The 17,194-nt window shown below is 33.9% G+C and overlaps 1 protein-coding gene across 1 annotated transcript in view; it reads right to left on the minus strand.

Annotated features, from left to right (window-relative positions):
• Nucleotides 1-13,957, minus strand: part of LOC108914242 (ankyrin-3) — a 48,215-nt gene extending 34,258 nt beyond the window's left edge. Inside the window, exons 1-2 of the mRNA XM_018720011.2 lie at nucleotides 13,670-13,957; nucleotides 8,084-8,228 (exon numbers count right to left, since the gene is read on the minus strand). Coding sequence (XP_018575527.1) covers nucleotides 8,084-8,137 — 54 coding nt within the window. The 5' untranslated portion in view covers nucleotides 8,138-8,228; nucleotides 13,670-13,957. The remainder of the gene's footprint in view (nucleotides 1-8,083; nucleotides 8,229-13,669) is intronic.
• Between the last annotated feature and the right edge of the window lie 3,237 nt (nucleotides 13,958-17,194).

Here is a 17,194-nt window from a genome sequence, read left to right on the forward strand (position 1 = left end):
GAGGTTGAATTATTGTATTAAATTATTTATAACACCATAAACTATTGAAAATGTTTCTATCTATAATATATGCGCTATAAAAATATTTTAAAGTCAAAGAAACTATTAATTTTATTTTTTTAACATAAGGAGTGGTTTTCATTCCCTAAAAATAAGAAGCGCATATCAAACATATATAACTTTTCATCTACAGAGTAAAATAAACTTAATTCCAAATTTTCATAAAAATCCGATCTATCCGAAAGTATTTGGAGGTTTTACCCTATGTTTCTCTTCGTTCCCTGGACAGAGAAACATTTCATCAGGAATGGCACTTTGTTATAATAATACCAAGTAGGTATTTTAATCTACATCATTAAATTTAGTGATTAATTTTTTACATTGACTTGTTCCGCTTCAAATAGATGACTGCCATTAAACAAATGAGTGCCAGAATGGGATCATTATAACCCTTAGTCCAATTCGATTTGTCATTGTAACATTCTCGTTTTCATAATGCTGTAATAACATGCTAAAAGATACAAAAATAAAATATTGGAATGTGAAATTATTACCATTCTTATTTATACATCTCATCTTATACACCGTTGTATGAATATAGATAAAGAAATATAATTAATCAAAAAATATTCCGATATAAAAAAAACAAAATATAGAATGTAAAAAAACACAAATATAAATAATCTAATTACGCGGCTACCAAATTTGAATCTCTATGATTATCCTTATGTGAAGAACATTACATTATTGAATTCTATGAGATTTATCAATATCTAGGGATTTTATGAGACGAAAACCAAAACACCATCTAGCGACTGAATGATGCAACTTGAGATAAAGGTAAGTTGCCTTAATACGCCACATTTTAGGCTCCCCTGAATCAAAACTTGAACTCTGAGGTATTTGAGATCATTTGAACTGTTTTTGAACTATTTTCTTTTTTGTGCTTCAGTTGACAAGCAATAAATAGTATTTTGCTTTTGGTACCTTGATCTGATAGAACGTTATCGAAGTTTAGGAATTTTTAGTTGATAGTGCCAATCACGTGTTGGTTACCTATGCTCTTCGGTCACGTGGCTTCTAATCATTTAAGAAGACTCCGTATATTTAAATACTCGAGAAAATTACCTCTGCGCTTCCGAAACTCGCAAACAAGAGCTGTTTGTTCATATTTCATTTACGGATATCGATCAGAACCGTTCTTTTGTTCGCACGTAATGTAAAATTTTAGGCCTCTGTTGGATTGACAGCAACGGCTTCAAGGAAAGTCGCATTACAATTACTTAATATGAATCGCACGAGCCGGAATAATCGACTGGTCTAAAAATACACGAAGCCTTAGTTATGTAAATATTTACCGTAAGCAAACGGGTTTTTCATTCGAGCTGAAATACAATCTGGGCCGATTCCCCATTCCTAAGATTTATTTCTATCGTTTCACGAGATTTACCACACGTACAACCACCATGCGTCCCATAATATCAGGGAAGTTTATTACTTTCGCGCATTAAGACAAAAATTTCCGCAATGAAGATGGTTCCAAAACGATTAAACAAGAACCAAAGCAGTATGTTGAGAAAATATTAGTAAAATTCTACATAGAATACTAAATAGATGCCCCAAAAAAAAGAATCGGGGCGTTCCTTCTACCGAAAATTCCACGAAATTTACGCACAGTCTCGTCTACACACTCTCCATACTGTAATGAATTTTCACAATCTTCATTCTCTCATCGCTTTTCTTCCTAAATACTGTGTACAGTGTAATAGTTTAGTTTGGTTAGTTTGCTTTTACAACTCAAAACGTAAGAAACATACCGAAAATCTGCTTTGGCCTGATGATTTATCATTTAAATCATCATAAAATATATAACATATTTGTCTCTACAGCTGATGGAAAAGTCGGTTTAATGTACAAACTTTACACCTCTTTTTTAATGGTTTTGTAAAAGGAAAGTCCTTGCGGAAATTTTTCTGTGGATTAAAATAAATCGAGCAGATAAATAATTCTCGTATCACTTTCAAACCAATTTACAACAAACATCGGAAGATCATTAATTTTTCACCAGGTTCTCCCCCACCGGAGATAATGATGATGAAATGAACGACTACCTGCCTTATATTTTATCTCCCCCAAAAACTATCCACCTGTGCCAACCCCTGCTTTACTTTGAAACTTGGGGTGGCTAGTTAGATGCGCCCCGGTTGCAGTAGTTACATTAAAAACCTAGTTTACGGGCCACATCCATTTCCAAGAACCGTAACTTGTTTATAATTGAAATAAAAAAATTTCTAAGCAACCGCTGATAGTTGGGTTTAAATCAAAACCTATATCTATAATACTGCAAATTATGAATTTGTTTTTTAATTGTTTTCACATGTATTCAAAATTTCCGCTGCCACATATTTGTCAAATAACATGTTATCAATATTGTTCTCATTGACAGCTACAATGTCTTTTTGACACTTAGGAAACAAAATTAAAATATTTTGTGTCAGTTTTCAGAAATAGTTATTTATGTACCAAGGGAGATACAAGGATGATTATGCCCGCAGGCGACAGGTTTCACCCAAGGCCATAGTCATCCTAGTATCTCCCGTGGTGCATACGTTTTATCTTTTACTTAGACATCTAATTTTATATTTATTTATATTTATTATACTAGTGAAATAAAGTTACTTTACTCCACTAGTGGATAAAGTATCACTTTAGACGGTTCATATATGTGGATAAAAGTCCAATTATAAGGTGATTATGGATAAAAGATATTTTCATACGTGATTTTCAGATAAAGCCGCGATATTTTATTTCTGAGTGATTCGAGGTTTCATTCATTATACAATTTTTGGCATCATCCGTATGGAACCTGATGTTTTGTTGTCGCGACACATTTTATATATAGGACTTTTGTTTGTGTACGACGCCACCAAAATATTTGTCCGTCGATGTCAAAGTACCTTTTTGTCTCCATGACAAAAAAAATATATTGTACGACGACATACCAAAATTACTTCCTAAAAATAAATAAGAACACAGATGGCAGCAGCAAATGGTGGATTCACGTTATTTTTATTATGTTTATTGTGTTTTCGGAAGGCATAACTTTACCACAAAACCACTAAACGTTTAGAATTTCACAAAAAAGTATTTTTGCCTTGAATGATCTTGAATTAAACATTACTTTAAAAGGAACTAGAGTAAACAATAATTACAATTGTTTCTGTAACAAAAGCCAGATCCGTGTAATTTATGGGGCGATTTTCGGAAAGACTGAAGCACAATAGTTCTATTAGGCCTTCTAAGAACAACCACGGGCAGACGAGGTGTCATATTTGTATTTAGAGGGTGGTCTGAAGAGCTTTTGTCGCGGAAACTAATAAATTTGCAAACCGATAATTAGAACAACCCCAAAACACTTCGGGTTAAGTAACTTCTTGAAAACGTATCACTATGTGACAGGCATCTGTTGTGTCCGGGAGGCGCCACCCTATGCTGGGACAGAACAAAGAAACCCATATTTTTAATAACGCGCGAAACCACGAGAAGAGCGTAGAGGTTCCAAATTAGAATTAAATCAAATTGGTAAGTTGACAATAATTGGAAAAGAAAGTAATGGATCAAATAGCTGGTTTTTAGGCGGATTTTTTAAATGAGATTCACTAATTCGCCCCGTATTGGTACACGGAATCACTAGAGAAAGGCTAGGGTTATTTGAGAATTTAGTCTCAAAATTGTTTAGATAAATGTAAAATCAGTCAATTAGAGAACTATTAACATGGCATAGTTATGCCAAAACGTCCCGATATTCGGGGTTCCCGCCAGTAAGATAAAAACAGAAACTTTTGGACCCCAGAAATGGGCGTGACGAAGCGAGGTGTCGAATTCAGGAGATCTCCGAAAAAAGTCAGTTTTTCCTTGGGTTCCACATTGAGCAGTCTACTTAGTTTTAGAGTCTCGGGTTAATTTAATAATGTATAGTCATTCTAAATTTTGCTATGGATCGCGCAACATTTCTAAGTTCCCACGTATTAATTAAAGTGTAATGATAATTATAAACTCCCTTTCGAGAATTAAATAATAAACTCTTTTGAACTCCAGACTCGTTATGATACTGGTCATAACGGTAGATAGATAATTAAAGAAATAACTCCTCAGGTTACATTTCCAATTACTTACTTTATAGTATTTTATTTCTTTGCGTCTTTTGAAAATTTCGAAAGCAAGGTGAAAAATTGTTTGCAAATATATTGCCCAATATTTTCACTCCGTTGTTAGGAGGCCATTCTCATTTGTTCGGTTTCACGCCAACATTTAGATCTTCTCCTTCGAGATAAGTTAACACCAAGTAATTTCCACAGAAGAAAACGACCGTAAAACAAAGATTTATTACCATTATCTCAAATCAACGAGACATAAATACCCAATCATCTCCATTACTAGCCCCCAATCTCCAAAAAGCTCGCTGTAGCCGACGCTTTATGAGATCCCGATCTCCGATCACACGTGGGGAATTCGGGAAGCCATTTCTCCGGCGAAAGCGAAAATCAAAAGAAATTAACAGGTCGGATAGCTCTACAGTCGAAATTACCCCGCAAGTCGGTTCCTTTGGCGCCGCGTCGATCAATATGGCGCGTTGGGGCGGTGAGACACAGCGGCGCTCAGCTGACCGACATAATAGGACGGCGAGGATTACGGGGCGACTTCGTAACGGATCTTAGTTTTATGTTACGGGCCGGGCTCGTGAAGGGCCTTCGATTTTATTACGGGACGTTTCAGATATTCAGAAATAGTTCCAGTTTAGGGAAAATGTGTTTAATTGTTGCTGTAGTTGTACGATAGTACTGGGAGATCGAAAATACCATAATATGAAGAGATTTTTAAAGATAAAGGTGCAATTAACAACAACAATAACATATTGACAAAGGTTAAGTGTTAAAGCTTTATACTGGGATAAGTTGAAACTAAAAATTTTAACTCAATGTTCCAAGAAACTTATAATTAGGCTTGGTGCGGCGCGGAGTATAACAGGACCGTAGTCAGATTACGAATGAAAGTCTTAATGTTCACAGAAAATATGTCGCAACATAGTACTATTACCAAAGAGCAAAGCACCACCTACCCGATAAACCTTAGTGTTAAGACAAGGTTTTCGTAGCATATTGGAAGGAGTTAAAATATATTACTACGTGCTTTTCTAAGTTTTCTTTAGTGAAACAGCGCCGTTTATCACTTAATATTAACTTGTGCAGGGAAAATGACCATTCAACGTCTACTGTTGACAACGGACAGTATGAGAAATTGTTGAGGCATGAACTATATATATCCTGGTAGCTCCTGACATGTACCAGATAAAACTTTACATGTTTTCCAAAATGGTGTATCCTGGATTTTTTTCCAACACTACATTTTTTCTTTTATCGTACTACTGATGGGCGTTAATAGCATCGTATATATTTTTTTGTACATCATCAATTATATCAAATTGTTCATTTAGGGATAGTCCATGTGACTTCAATTTACGGAATTACGGAACTTGGGGTTCTCTAGTTTGTTTAATGGAATATTGTTTGAAAGAAAGGCGTCTGTATGTTCATAGAAAAATACATAGTCTTCAGCGCAGGACGAGGCATGGCTCTTCAAATGTCCTGTCACTTTAGTTTTGTAACAAGAATTTACACGCAGTACAAAACAGGTCATTTCCTTTAACACGTATGTCCCTGTAACCTTTGGAATCACTCAAACCACATTTGAAATAATTTCCTTCTATTTCTTTTCTCTTCTGGCATTTTACCTCACTTTTCCCCCCAACTAATAGTTGTTAATGTAAATGTTGTTACTATTTATAAATAGTTCACACTACGAATACAATTTACAGCAGACGTAAAAAAGAAAGGTATCGACGCAACACCAACACAGGGTTCCGTGAACAACATTTGAAAACGCGAGTCAGCTGTGAAGGCCACCGACCCCCGCGCCAGCTCTGTTAAACTCTGCACGTGCACTAAGCCTACTTACAATACTCCCTAGAGTTTTATTTTAATTAGAACAAGCCAACAAAAGAAAAAAACCTTAATATGAGTCTGCTAATAATTATTTTTTCAATCAGGAATTATTGGTTATGGGTGCAGTTTTCAAATTAGTATGATGCAGACCGAAGAAAATCAATGTATCCTCTCGACCACCACTTGAAACAAAAGTGGCGAATAAATAGGCGTAACTGGGTCACCGGGTTATAATTCATGTAGAAAAAACACGCAGGCTTTGTATACCGTACTGTTTATTTGGCGTTTTTCCAAGATCACAGCCGAAAACAGCGCGGTCATCTCTAATAAAAGTCGCTTTTTTATAACCGTTACCAGTACATCGTGACTGGTTGGGGCATGAGTATTTTTAATAAGAAAAAGCTTATTTATAGAACACAGCCATCAATAATGCTGCTACTGGTAGGTACTACTATTGTCATTGCTTATTGTTTTGTTGTTAAGTGGTGGACTGATTCATATGACATTAAGAAAAATAGGATCAAGGTTAGAAGAGTAACTTTTTGTCTGTCTCCGTTGATTCAGAATATGTGTCAAAAATATTATAAAGAGAGAGTTTCATGTTTCAGATTAAACTAGCAGTTTATCTCAAAAGATGTTTTAATTTTCACAAAACCTTATGATAATTTAAATATCAAAATAGTAATAAATTAATTATCGAATCTTCAACAAGAAACTTGAATTAAAAAATGTTATATAATTATTATGTAATTAAACGCAAATTCTGAAGCTTTTTCACCGACTGGAATATTGCGAACAGAAAACGTTAATGAAAAAATAAATACCTGAGACACTGAGGTCAAGGAACGCACTGTATAATCTAATTTAGACTACCGTGTAGAAAGGCCGGATTTCGTTTATTTTTACATCGTTAACACATATTTTAGACTAACTTCATGTAAACACGTAAGTCGAATGTAAGGAAATTCGTAAAATTAATTATAAAACCCACTAGCTAGGTATTTAGGAGAAATACGAAAATAACAAAGTTTATCTGAAACGAGTTAGTGTGGAAAAAGGAGCGCTTTATTAATTAAAACGAATATACAGGGTCGGAAAGTCCCCATGGTTCATCGGCCGTTACATTAGAGCGATAAAGTAAGTCGTAGAAATAAATCCATGCGATAGAGAAGGATGGCTATAATGAAGGCGTCTCATAGTCACCACCCGTTTCGCCCCTCCACAAATAAGATCCACTTCCACTTGTAATTCAGCGACCGGTGGTCATCTTTGTTTTCGTCGTCTGCCTTTTCTGTAATAGATGTCACTACTTATACAACTCCGACTTCGTNCGATAGAGAAGGATGGCTATAATGAAGGCGTCTCATAGTCACCGCCCTTCCACAAATAAGATCCACTTCCACTTGTAATTCAGCGACCGGTGGTCATCTTTGTTTTCGTCGTCTGCCTTTTCTGTAATAGATGTCACTACTTATACAACTCCGACTTCGTATTCCGATATGTAATACAATCCGTAAACAGAGGGCAGCCCTAGAAAAACTGATGCCAGATCTACAGATTTTTTTGGAATTGGGGAAATAGGGAATTTTGCTTTATTTCTTGGGATTATTAAGTCATTTTAAAAAGTATACTTAAATAACAACTAAATGAACTTTAAATGCAGATGAGCACTATACTCCATTTGAATAACTTCTCAGTAGGGGAAACAAGGTCACTAGATTTACAAACAGAGGTATCTACTAGCTACTGTAAAAAGTTTTCTTTGTTACGCGTTGTGCTGCCCTCTGTTAACGGATGGTATTAACATATCGGAATACCGAAGTCGAAATTGTATAAATAGTGACATCTATTAAAGAAAAGCCAAACGACGAAAACAAATATGACCACCGGTGGCTGAATTACAAGTGGAAGTGGATCTTATTTGTGGAAGGGCGAAACGGGCGGTGACTATGAGACGCCTTCATTATAGCCATCCTTCTCTATCACACGGATTTCTATGACTTACTTTATCGCTCTCACGTAACGGCCTATGAACCATGGGGACTTTCCGACCCTGTATATCTTTTTGGAGATGAACTTACCTCAACATCGATGCTGGTGATGGAAGGAAACCTCTTTTTCATCAGTTGTGACATTATATCTTACTATATCTATCTTAAATAACACAAAAGTCCACTACTTAAATATATACATATATACTAAACGACGAATATAAAAATAAATTCTCTACGAAAAAAAAAAATTTTACTGTGAAGAATAGACACAATTGGAATTGAAAATAAGTTGATCGATAAATTTGCACCGAAAAATCTTCAGTCTTAGGGAGCTATGAAAAAGAAATAAATGAATTTTGTGAATTTGGCGGGAACAAAGCTGTCATCTGTCAGTCCACAGAGCTGTCATTAAGTTTATTGTTACATTTATTTACAGTTTTTATAAGAATAATTTATAGTGTAACTATTTTTAAAAATTTTAGTGCTATCTCGTTGAACTAACTAGCCAGTGCTACCAACGTATGATTTAACAATAGTCCAGGCGGTAGAGCATTCGAAAAAGAACGAAAAATGACGCGTTTTTCGACATATTTTTCCCTGCAACATTGAAAGTAAGCCCTAAATAAAAAAAGGCATCATTTTTTGTTTTTGTATGTTTGTTGTTCCCCTGAATTTAGCAAAGGTTTTTTGGAATAGGCAAACTAGGATTCTTATTCTACATTCAAACACAAACGCCAAAGCCTACTTTTACTGCTCTATCGCCTGGACTACAGATAAATGTAACAATGTACAATATCGTATATAATTTCGGGGTAAATATAATCGAAACCATGGCAATTATTAGTGATTTGAATTCCGTTATGGGTAGCAGCCGGTTGCGCTGTTGTGTACGCATGAAGCTCTGGTATTCCGAACGATTATTTTTATACTAAAAATAAACAGAGGCTTCGCGTCGCTCTAACGCACGATTTCCATCGCGACATCGCGTTCTGTCGAGGAAATATCTCATTTAAATATGAAATGTGCCCCGCTGGGCGGAATTAATTGCACGAGGACGGCGTGTCATCAGAATTAACCACCGTGTTAGGTTTAATTGTTATTATTTTTTTAGGAAAATTGCCACTTCTATCGCCCTAACTGGGGGATTACCAAAATTAATAATGGACGAGTCAAAAATAATAATAAAAATAGTTCCTTATAATGTATTGTAATTCAGTTTATTGTTAATTTGAATTAAAAACATGTCTTGACGTTTTGGCAACGTTTCAAAAAGATTTCTCGGGTAAATTATTAAAAACAAACTTATTAAAGGATATATCGCCAAAGCTTTGTCATCAAATATAGTAAATGATCACGTTTTTCAGAAAAAAATAATGAAAAAAGTAAAAGTAATTTAGTAGATTTACTCTCGAAATATACACATGAACTGTATTTTCTGGAAAATCAAGTCATGTTCTTCGTGTATTTAGCCAAGCCTGAATTAAACGCACTTATGTTTCATTTATCTCGAAATATTTTTATGCCTTTAATCTACAAGTGGACTAGAATGCATTTTTTTTATTTTGTATATATTATCAGGCCTTAAAACAATCATTTCTCTTTTCGTGGAAAACAAATGACAAAGAAAAATTAAAATATCTGCATTTTTTATTTTTTTATACCTGTTTTACATGTACCAAATTTCCCCCCAATCAAGAAATTTGCAATTTTACTTTGTTGCTTGCAATACTAGTAACTTCTAATTTTAATTCAGTGGTATAGTTTTTCCGAAGTCAGTTGAACATGTATAAAAACGCTTAGCAATAAAATTTAATGAGTTTCATAGACGTCCCTAAAGAAGTTTTCTGCTAAAGGTCAAAAATTATAATAATTTGTATATAATGTGTACAAAATTTCTATTATATGTTCATTTGACCAACAATATATTTTAATTACTTATGTCCTCAAACAATTTTATTATATTGATGGCAAATTTCGTTTTGTTCCGTTTCAAAAGGTCTCCAAAATGCCATGTTGCAATAATATTAGTAAACAAAATGTCCCTCTTATTTCTCCCTTTCGCAATTGTAATATGAATGATTAATAGAAAGTGCCTATAATAAATTAAAATTTCCTGAATCACACCAAATTCCGCATTGCTGCACTGCACTGCTAGGCAATTTGTCAACCACTTGTCAACAACTGAGATTTATTGCCCAGTCGCCCAGTGCGGCTGTGTTATACGCCGTTTGCCCGCGCGACCATTCTTCAACTGGGTGTATACATTTTTACCACTTCCATGTTTAGTTCAACCAGACCTGTATATGGGTAGGTGTGGCTAAATAAATATGGGAACAAGTTTTTTAAATATTTCAATGCCGAGTTGCTGCGTCAGCCAACCTCTTGGTTCTTCAATTGACATCGGAAAGACTATACCAAATGCCAATTACATTTAAAAATATTGGTTACCTTTTACAATTTTGACACTTTTGTTTAGCAGATTTATATTTAAATAGTGCATTGTGAAGTCCTTACGAATTCTAACATATTGTTCAATATTCAAAGATCGGCATGAATGAAATAAATCTCTTTTTTTATTTTAAAAAACAGCTTTTACCATGAATGAAATATTTTTAAATAGTACCACAAATATGGCAGTTAGCGACAATTTATTGGACGGAAAATTGAATAAATGAAATACAGGATTTAGACATTTAAGCTTTAAATAAACAATGATATTCCAAAATCAGGTGAAAAACCGAAAATAAATCTCTCCGTTACTTTTTTATTCTGTTTTATTGCTACTAAGGATAACTTAGTAGCAATAAAATTTTACTGTAATAAATTTTGTACCGATTTTACTATCTCAGTTTATATAGAGGTTATAAGGTCACTGTGTCATCTAAATATTACCTTGACATTCTTACATATATAAATAAATATAATTTTGTTGCAAAAGATAGAAATAATTCCAAAAAAAATATGAATTTTGATGTACTTAAAACAACTACAAACAATTCGTACAGAATATATTTAATCGTTAAAAATGTTATCATATATGTTTACATGTAACGTAATATAAATAAAACAACAATTAGTAAGTCAAATTCTGTTTCGCCATACCAAAAACTGAATAAACGATTGTATCTCATCTAATTCTTTAACATATTTCCATATTATCTATGTGAAACGTTTGACGTTGTTCAATGCAGAAATGTTTTGATCGTATTCTTAGATCAACATTCATTTGTTTTTCTGGTTTCGATTGTCTATAATTTTTCAGGCATCGTTTACATTTTACCTCTTTGAAATATCGTACGGCTGCGGACGAAAAAATGTTTCCACCGCTTACTGTTCAGTGTAATTATCCCAAATATTTTAAGAATTTTTGTTTTTTTTTGCTGTATTTATAAATATTGAAGTAATCGAAATTGTTTGCCATCACAGCAAGGAATTATAGGTATTAACCTATTGGGTCACTGACGTAAATTAATTACTTTAGTATAAGATTATATTTGTTTATCAGTTTTTTTTTATAGAACTTTAGAATCATAAAGTGCAATGAAAATAAAGGTAGTTTGTTGTAATATAGGGTGTTGGAAACAGGAGTGAAAGATTCAAATTCATAAAAATAGAAAAATCATATTCTAGTATGATTTTTCTTTCATTATGAAATTTTATTTAAATTTTTTTTATTTTTTTTTGGATATTTAACATTTTTTGATAAAAAAACCATGAATTTTTGCTAAAACACCCATTTTCATTTTAAAAAAATGAATAGAAAATGCAAAATTTATCCTTTAATAGATTTTTAGCGAAAACGACAATTTCAATTCTTCGGATCACAATGACAAAAATTGAGGGTTTCTTTGGGATACTTTGAGGTTAAGAAAAAACCAAAAATATTCTCAGTCTATTCATCATTTGTAAAGTTATCTCAAGTTTAGCAAAAATCCTTAAATACTCAATTTTTTACCTCTTTGAATCAAGTTTCTTGCGCCGAAAATTTTTATTTATCAAAAAAAACGGTAAGAACGTCTTAAAGAAGATACTTTGAAGTTTTCAAAACCCTGCGTAGATTTTTTGTACGATTGTACGAGCCACACACAAAAAAAGTAGTCTGTACTTTTCATGCGACATATGTTATCAGTAGTATTTTTGCCCTGATCACGAATCCGGTGTCAGAATTGAGCTATCACACCACAGGAATTTCCTAACCTCAAAAAACAGGTAAAAAATACCAAAAATTCACGAAAAAGTGCTAGGAAAACTAAAAAAAATTTTTTTTCTATATTCAAATTCGGTATACGGGGGTTTTCGGGGTCGCTGATCAGGGATCCGAGGTCAATTTTGCAGAATTCAAGATGGCGGATCCAAGATGGCCGGCCAAATTTTCAAAAAATAACAGATTCGCATCAAATTTGGTATAAGGGGGTTTTCGGGGTCGCTGATCACGAATTTGAGATCAGATTTACAAAATTGATTGGGTACTCAGGCTATAAAATAAAATATTATAAAGTGAGTTTCGCAATTCTGACCTCGAATACGAAATCAGCGACCCCGAACACCCCCGTATACCAAATTTGCTGCGATTCTGTAATTAATTGAAAATTTGGTAGCCATTTTGGATCCGCCATATTGAATTTTGCAAAATTGACCTCGGATCCGTAGTCAGCGACCCAGAAAACCCACATATACCAAAAATTCGTGATATCTGACTTTAATTGACCCGTTTTTTTGAGGTAGAAGAAGAACCATTAATGCTCATCGCGGATTCACGTTGGGCGGGGTCTTAACTATATAAATGAACATTTGAATATAGAAAAAAAAACATTTGTATTTTTCCTAGCACTTTTTCATGAATTTTTACTATTTATTACCTGCTTTTTGAGGTTAGGAAATTCCTGTGATGTGATAGCTCAATTCTGACACCGGATTAGTGATCAGGAGGCAAAAATGCTACAGATAACATATGTCGCATGAAAAGTACAGACTACTTTTATTTTTTGTGTGGCTGTGTTATTAATTCCCGAATAATTAATTATTATCAAAGCCAAAATGGTCGTCGTTCAAAGCAATATTTTGCTTTGAACGACAATAACTCAGCGAAAAATCTTCGTGCACAGCTCTTGAACAGCTCGAATTAAAGAGGATGAATTAGACTAAAAGAGGTGACAAGTGGGATTGTCAAAATAAAATATTGAAGCCCGTGGACCTTTCTTGAATTTTTTTTTTATTTTCGCGAAGTTGCAGCCTTTTAAAAATCGCCTAAAAATTTTGAATTTTGTTTTTTTTTCTATTTTTCTACATTTTTAGAATCTTGTTTTCTCCCTTTAATTTTTGTGGCTAGTGTATGGTCTGTATCTGTTACACTTTACTTTTTGAACGAAAATAAAAACTGGTAACACTCTTCTGATAACATTCGTCCCTATTGAAGTGTGTTTAAAATGCACCATCTTCAGAAGCCCTTTTCCAATAGCTGAAATATCCACATTTCACTAATTCAGATTGGAAAGATTTTTTTGTCCACAGCTGTACCAGCGAGCTATAGTATTCCGAATTACAAACACAAAAAAAATTCAACCGCCGTCCTCTACACTCTCGTATAAATAAGACCTGTGTTTATACGCGAAAAATATGTGGCAGCGAGTTTCGATCAACTTATTTTCTGTTTAATCTGGTTACGAAATCAACCTTTTCCTAAGACGTACAAGAACGGGACGCGCGAAACCGACGTTTTTGGTATAAAAAAATACGGCACTGTCACGGTGAAACACTGTCGCGATCGGTACGTTCCTCGACAATTTCCAGTGTCAGTTTTTTCACCGACCGAGATAATGTTTGGCCGTTCCTGGCGCAATATGAAGGAAAACTGGCGAATTCTCGGTATATTTTTAGCGCTGTTTCGAATAGGCTATTTCTATACTGGTCGCGGGATGTAATCTCTGACATAACGCCGGCCGCAGTCGGAGATGGGTTCAATTAGCGGACTGAAAAACGCCGATGGGATCTTTCAGGAGAATTCGTACGACGGCGATGGATTGGGGAGTGGAACAAGAAAAGCACGAACTGAAAATCGCGCTATTTTTATTTTTATAAGTGAACGTGCGGTGATCTGCGGATTTTAGAGCTTCGGTTGATTCAAATAAAAATAGTAATTGCCTGCTATCGTGCGTAAATATTGCATTTACGCACACTGTACAGGGTTAGTCACTATAGTGTCAAATTATAGTGATTAACCCTGTACAGGTGGATATATGGAGAAAGTTTTAGACAGTTCTGTTGCTAACTTAATGGCGCTCTTCAGGTTTTTTAATTATTTTGAAAAAAGTAACTGTGTCGTTTTCGAAAAATCGTCCAACTTTTTTATTTAAAGGAATTTTTAAAATCTGAAAACGCATTTTGTTTAGTTAATTCGAGGAATTTCACTGTATATTTATTACGACATTTCGGTTGCCAGAAACCATCATCAACTTTATTTTTTTTTATCTCCATATTGAATTTTAAGCTGAGCAAATAGAGCATTTTTTTGGCTTTTCAATGATATAATTTAAGTAAGATAAAATTTCAAAAACAACGTCAATATTTTAATATTTATAATGGATTTGGCAACACCACATAATTTTTCGAAACTATTATAGAATAGTCTCAAATTTTGTAAAAGCTCCTCATTAATGTCATGGCGATACCAATGCAGCACCAAAATGGTCAATATTGTATAGGATGAACCAAATTCAATATTTGTGAGGTGTTCTTGTATTTCCCAAAATAATTGGTAAATGTATCGGCTCATTTTTCGAGGAAAGTCGATTGGGGAAAGCCGCATCTCAATCTTTTGATTCGTTCCTTTCAGGAAAAATTTCAACTAACTTTTCTGTTTGTGAAAGATAATTTAGTAAAGAGAGTTTTTGCTTGAATCGAGTCCGATCTGTGTTGTATACAGAGGGTAACATTAAGTGATGGTCAGTTGTATTTAGTTTTTTAAACTGTACTGTAATTCTTGTTTACGCCGCCGCTGGGGGAAATTAGGATGGTAAGTTGTATCAGTGCACTACCACCGTTGTCAGTTGTTACTTTTCTAAAACAACTGTTAAAATGAGACAATGGAAATTAATTTAGTGGAACACACTGCTTTAGTGGAACACGCTCGCTTAGCGGCGTGTTATTTTAAGGTCACCATATTTTTTAATATCAATGCAGACAAAGTGCCGAACATTAAAAAAACATTATATTGTTGTATATAGCCCATAGATATAGATCTGTGTGTCTAGATTCCTGGTATCGAAAAACATTGATTTAATTTAATAAGATTTTGTACGTTTTTATAAGTAATATTTATTGATATTTAATGTAAAAAAAATAATAAAAGCATTGATATTTCATTACGAGATGGTGACGAAAAATTAGCAATCATTGTTTATATATTTCTGAATATTTTAATAAAAATATTTCTTTTCCACTGAAGTAGCTTTTTATTTTTTAGAGCTTTCTGAGATAAGAACTTCGCCGTATGCTTTCATTCACTGTACCAATTGTGTTGTCTGGTATCATTTCTAAGCATTCGAAATGTCTGAAGTGGCTTTTGACTACTTCAGAAGCTCTCGAGCGGATAATCGAGACTTTGAAGTCTGCAACCCGTTGCCATATTTTATATTTACATTCTTTATTTTCGTAACTTACGAGAAGTTTAGTGCCACATCATTCATAAAAATAGTTGTAGTAAATGTGCAATCCTTGCAAGTTCTAAGGATGCAAAAACAAACGAAACTAGCTATATTTATAACGTTGGCAAGGTACCAATGCTTATTACATATTTGAACAATTTGTTAACGAATATTTATACATTTACCAACAAAAAAATGAGCAGATGTCGTTTTATTATTTAAAAATATAAAATTTCTGCAACCAGCTGGATCGCCTGATCTAAGACCGCTGGATTTTTCTTTAAGGACGCTTTATTACATCACAATTCAAACATTAAAAGATTCGAGCTAAAATATTCTATTTTACCTCATATTTTCCTGTCAGAGGTCATCATACTAAAAATAGATCCACTAATAACGTATTCGCTTCCACCCAATTTCAGCTCCAGTAAATTTATTGTATTATGTCGGTGTACGTCCGCTATAGTGCAACTTGTAATTTACATTTTTGCCTGATGTCTACCTACACGGAACGCTATTGTCCTGCATTGCCATGAGATTGCTAGTGACGTCAGATGGCGTCAGCACGAAACGAAACAGAATGTAGCAGCGTTAAAAAATAGAGAGAGAGAGAGAGAGAGAGGAAACCTTGTACTAAATTATTCTAATCATAAAAAAATCATAATCAAAAACGTTACTACAAAGAGATATTTTTTTCCTCATTTTATTTCCACACTAGAATTGACTTACAACTAGGTACTTGGTAAAAAAATGTACCTATTGTTTCTCTTCTTCCTTTCGAATCTCGATTATAAACTATCGTATAGAAAGAATAATTTGCTTCATCCGTAACAACTAACTAAGGAAGCAGTGATGAACTAGACGAAGATGAAGACCTTAGAACTTTCTGTAATGTTTCTCTTAGTAGGAAGAAGAATAAGTTCTTAGGATCTTTTTCATTATTATAGAAGTGAATTATCACGCACTTCAAAATTCTATTTCCCAACACAAAGTGTAACAATCATATAAATAATTTACCATAAGGATGCTAGCTGTGCAAGTGGTGATACAAAGTCTGACTTTATATACTCGTAGTTGTGTCACTAAATTCGAAGCTAGTATCCATAATACGCACCAAGTATACTATATGGCATCTTTACAAGTTTTGAAAGAGTGACAAAATCAATATTTGCTACTTGAAAGCATCAAGTGCTCAGTTGTTACATATATATATCTACATACATACATATCTAAATCTTCACGTTAATAAATCCTGAAGGAGACAGCCCGGGATTTTAAAGAAGAGTTATTGGAGAAGATGGAATATATCTCTTGGATTTATAGTCCAAGGGTAAAAGCGACTACAACGAATTTAGCGTCCATTTCTAGAGACATAGAAGACAATGGAATACAAACAAATGATGAAATTGTATGAATAAATGTTATCACTAAGAGCTAGATGTATTACAAAATCATTATTTTATAGTTTCTAGCAAGGTGTAACAATACTAACATCGCACCCATTGAGGATATACCGATGGGAAAAAACTAATCGCATAGCAGTAATGTACCAACA

The sequence above is a fragment of the Anoplophora glabripennis genome, unplaced genomic scaffold (assembly GCF_000390285.2).
Source record: "Anoplophora glabripennis isolate ALB-LARVAE unplaced genomic scaffold, Agla_2.0 scaffold136, whole genome shotgun sequence".
Lineage (NCBI taxonomy): Eukaryota > Metazoa > Arthropoda > Insecta > Coleoptera > Cerambycidae > Anoplophora > Anoplophora glabripennis.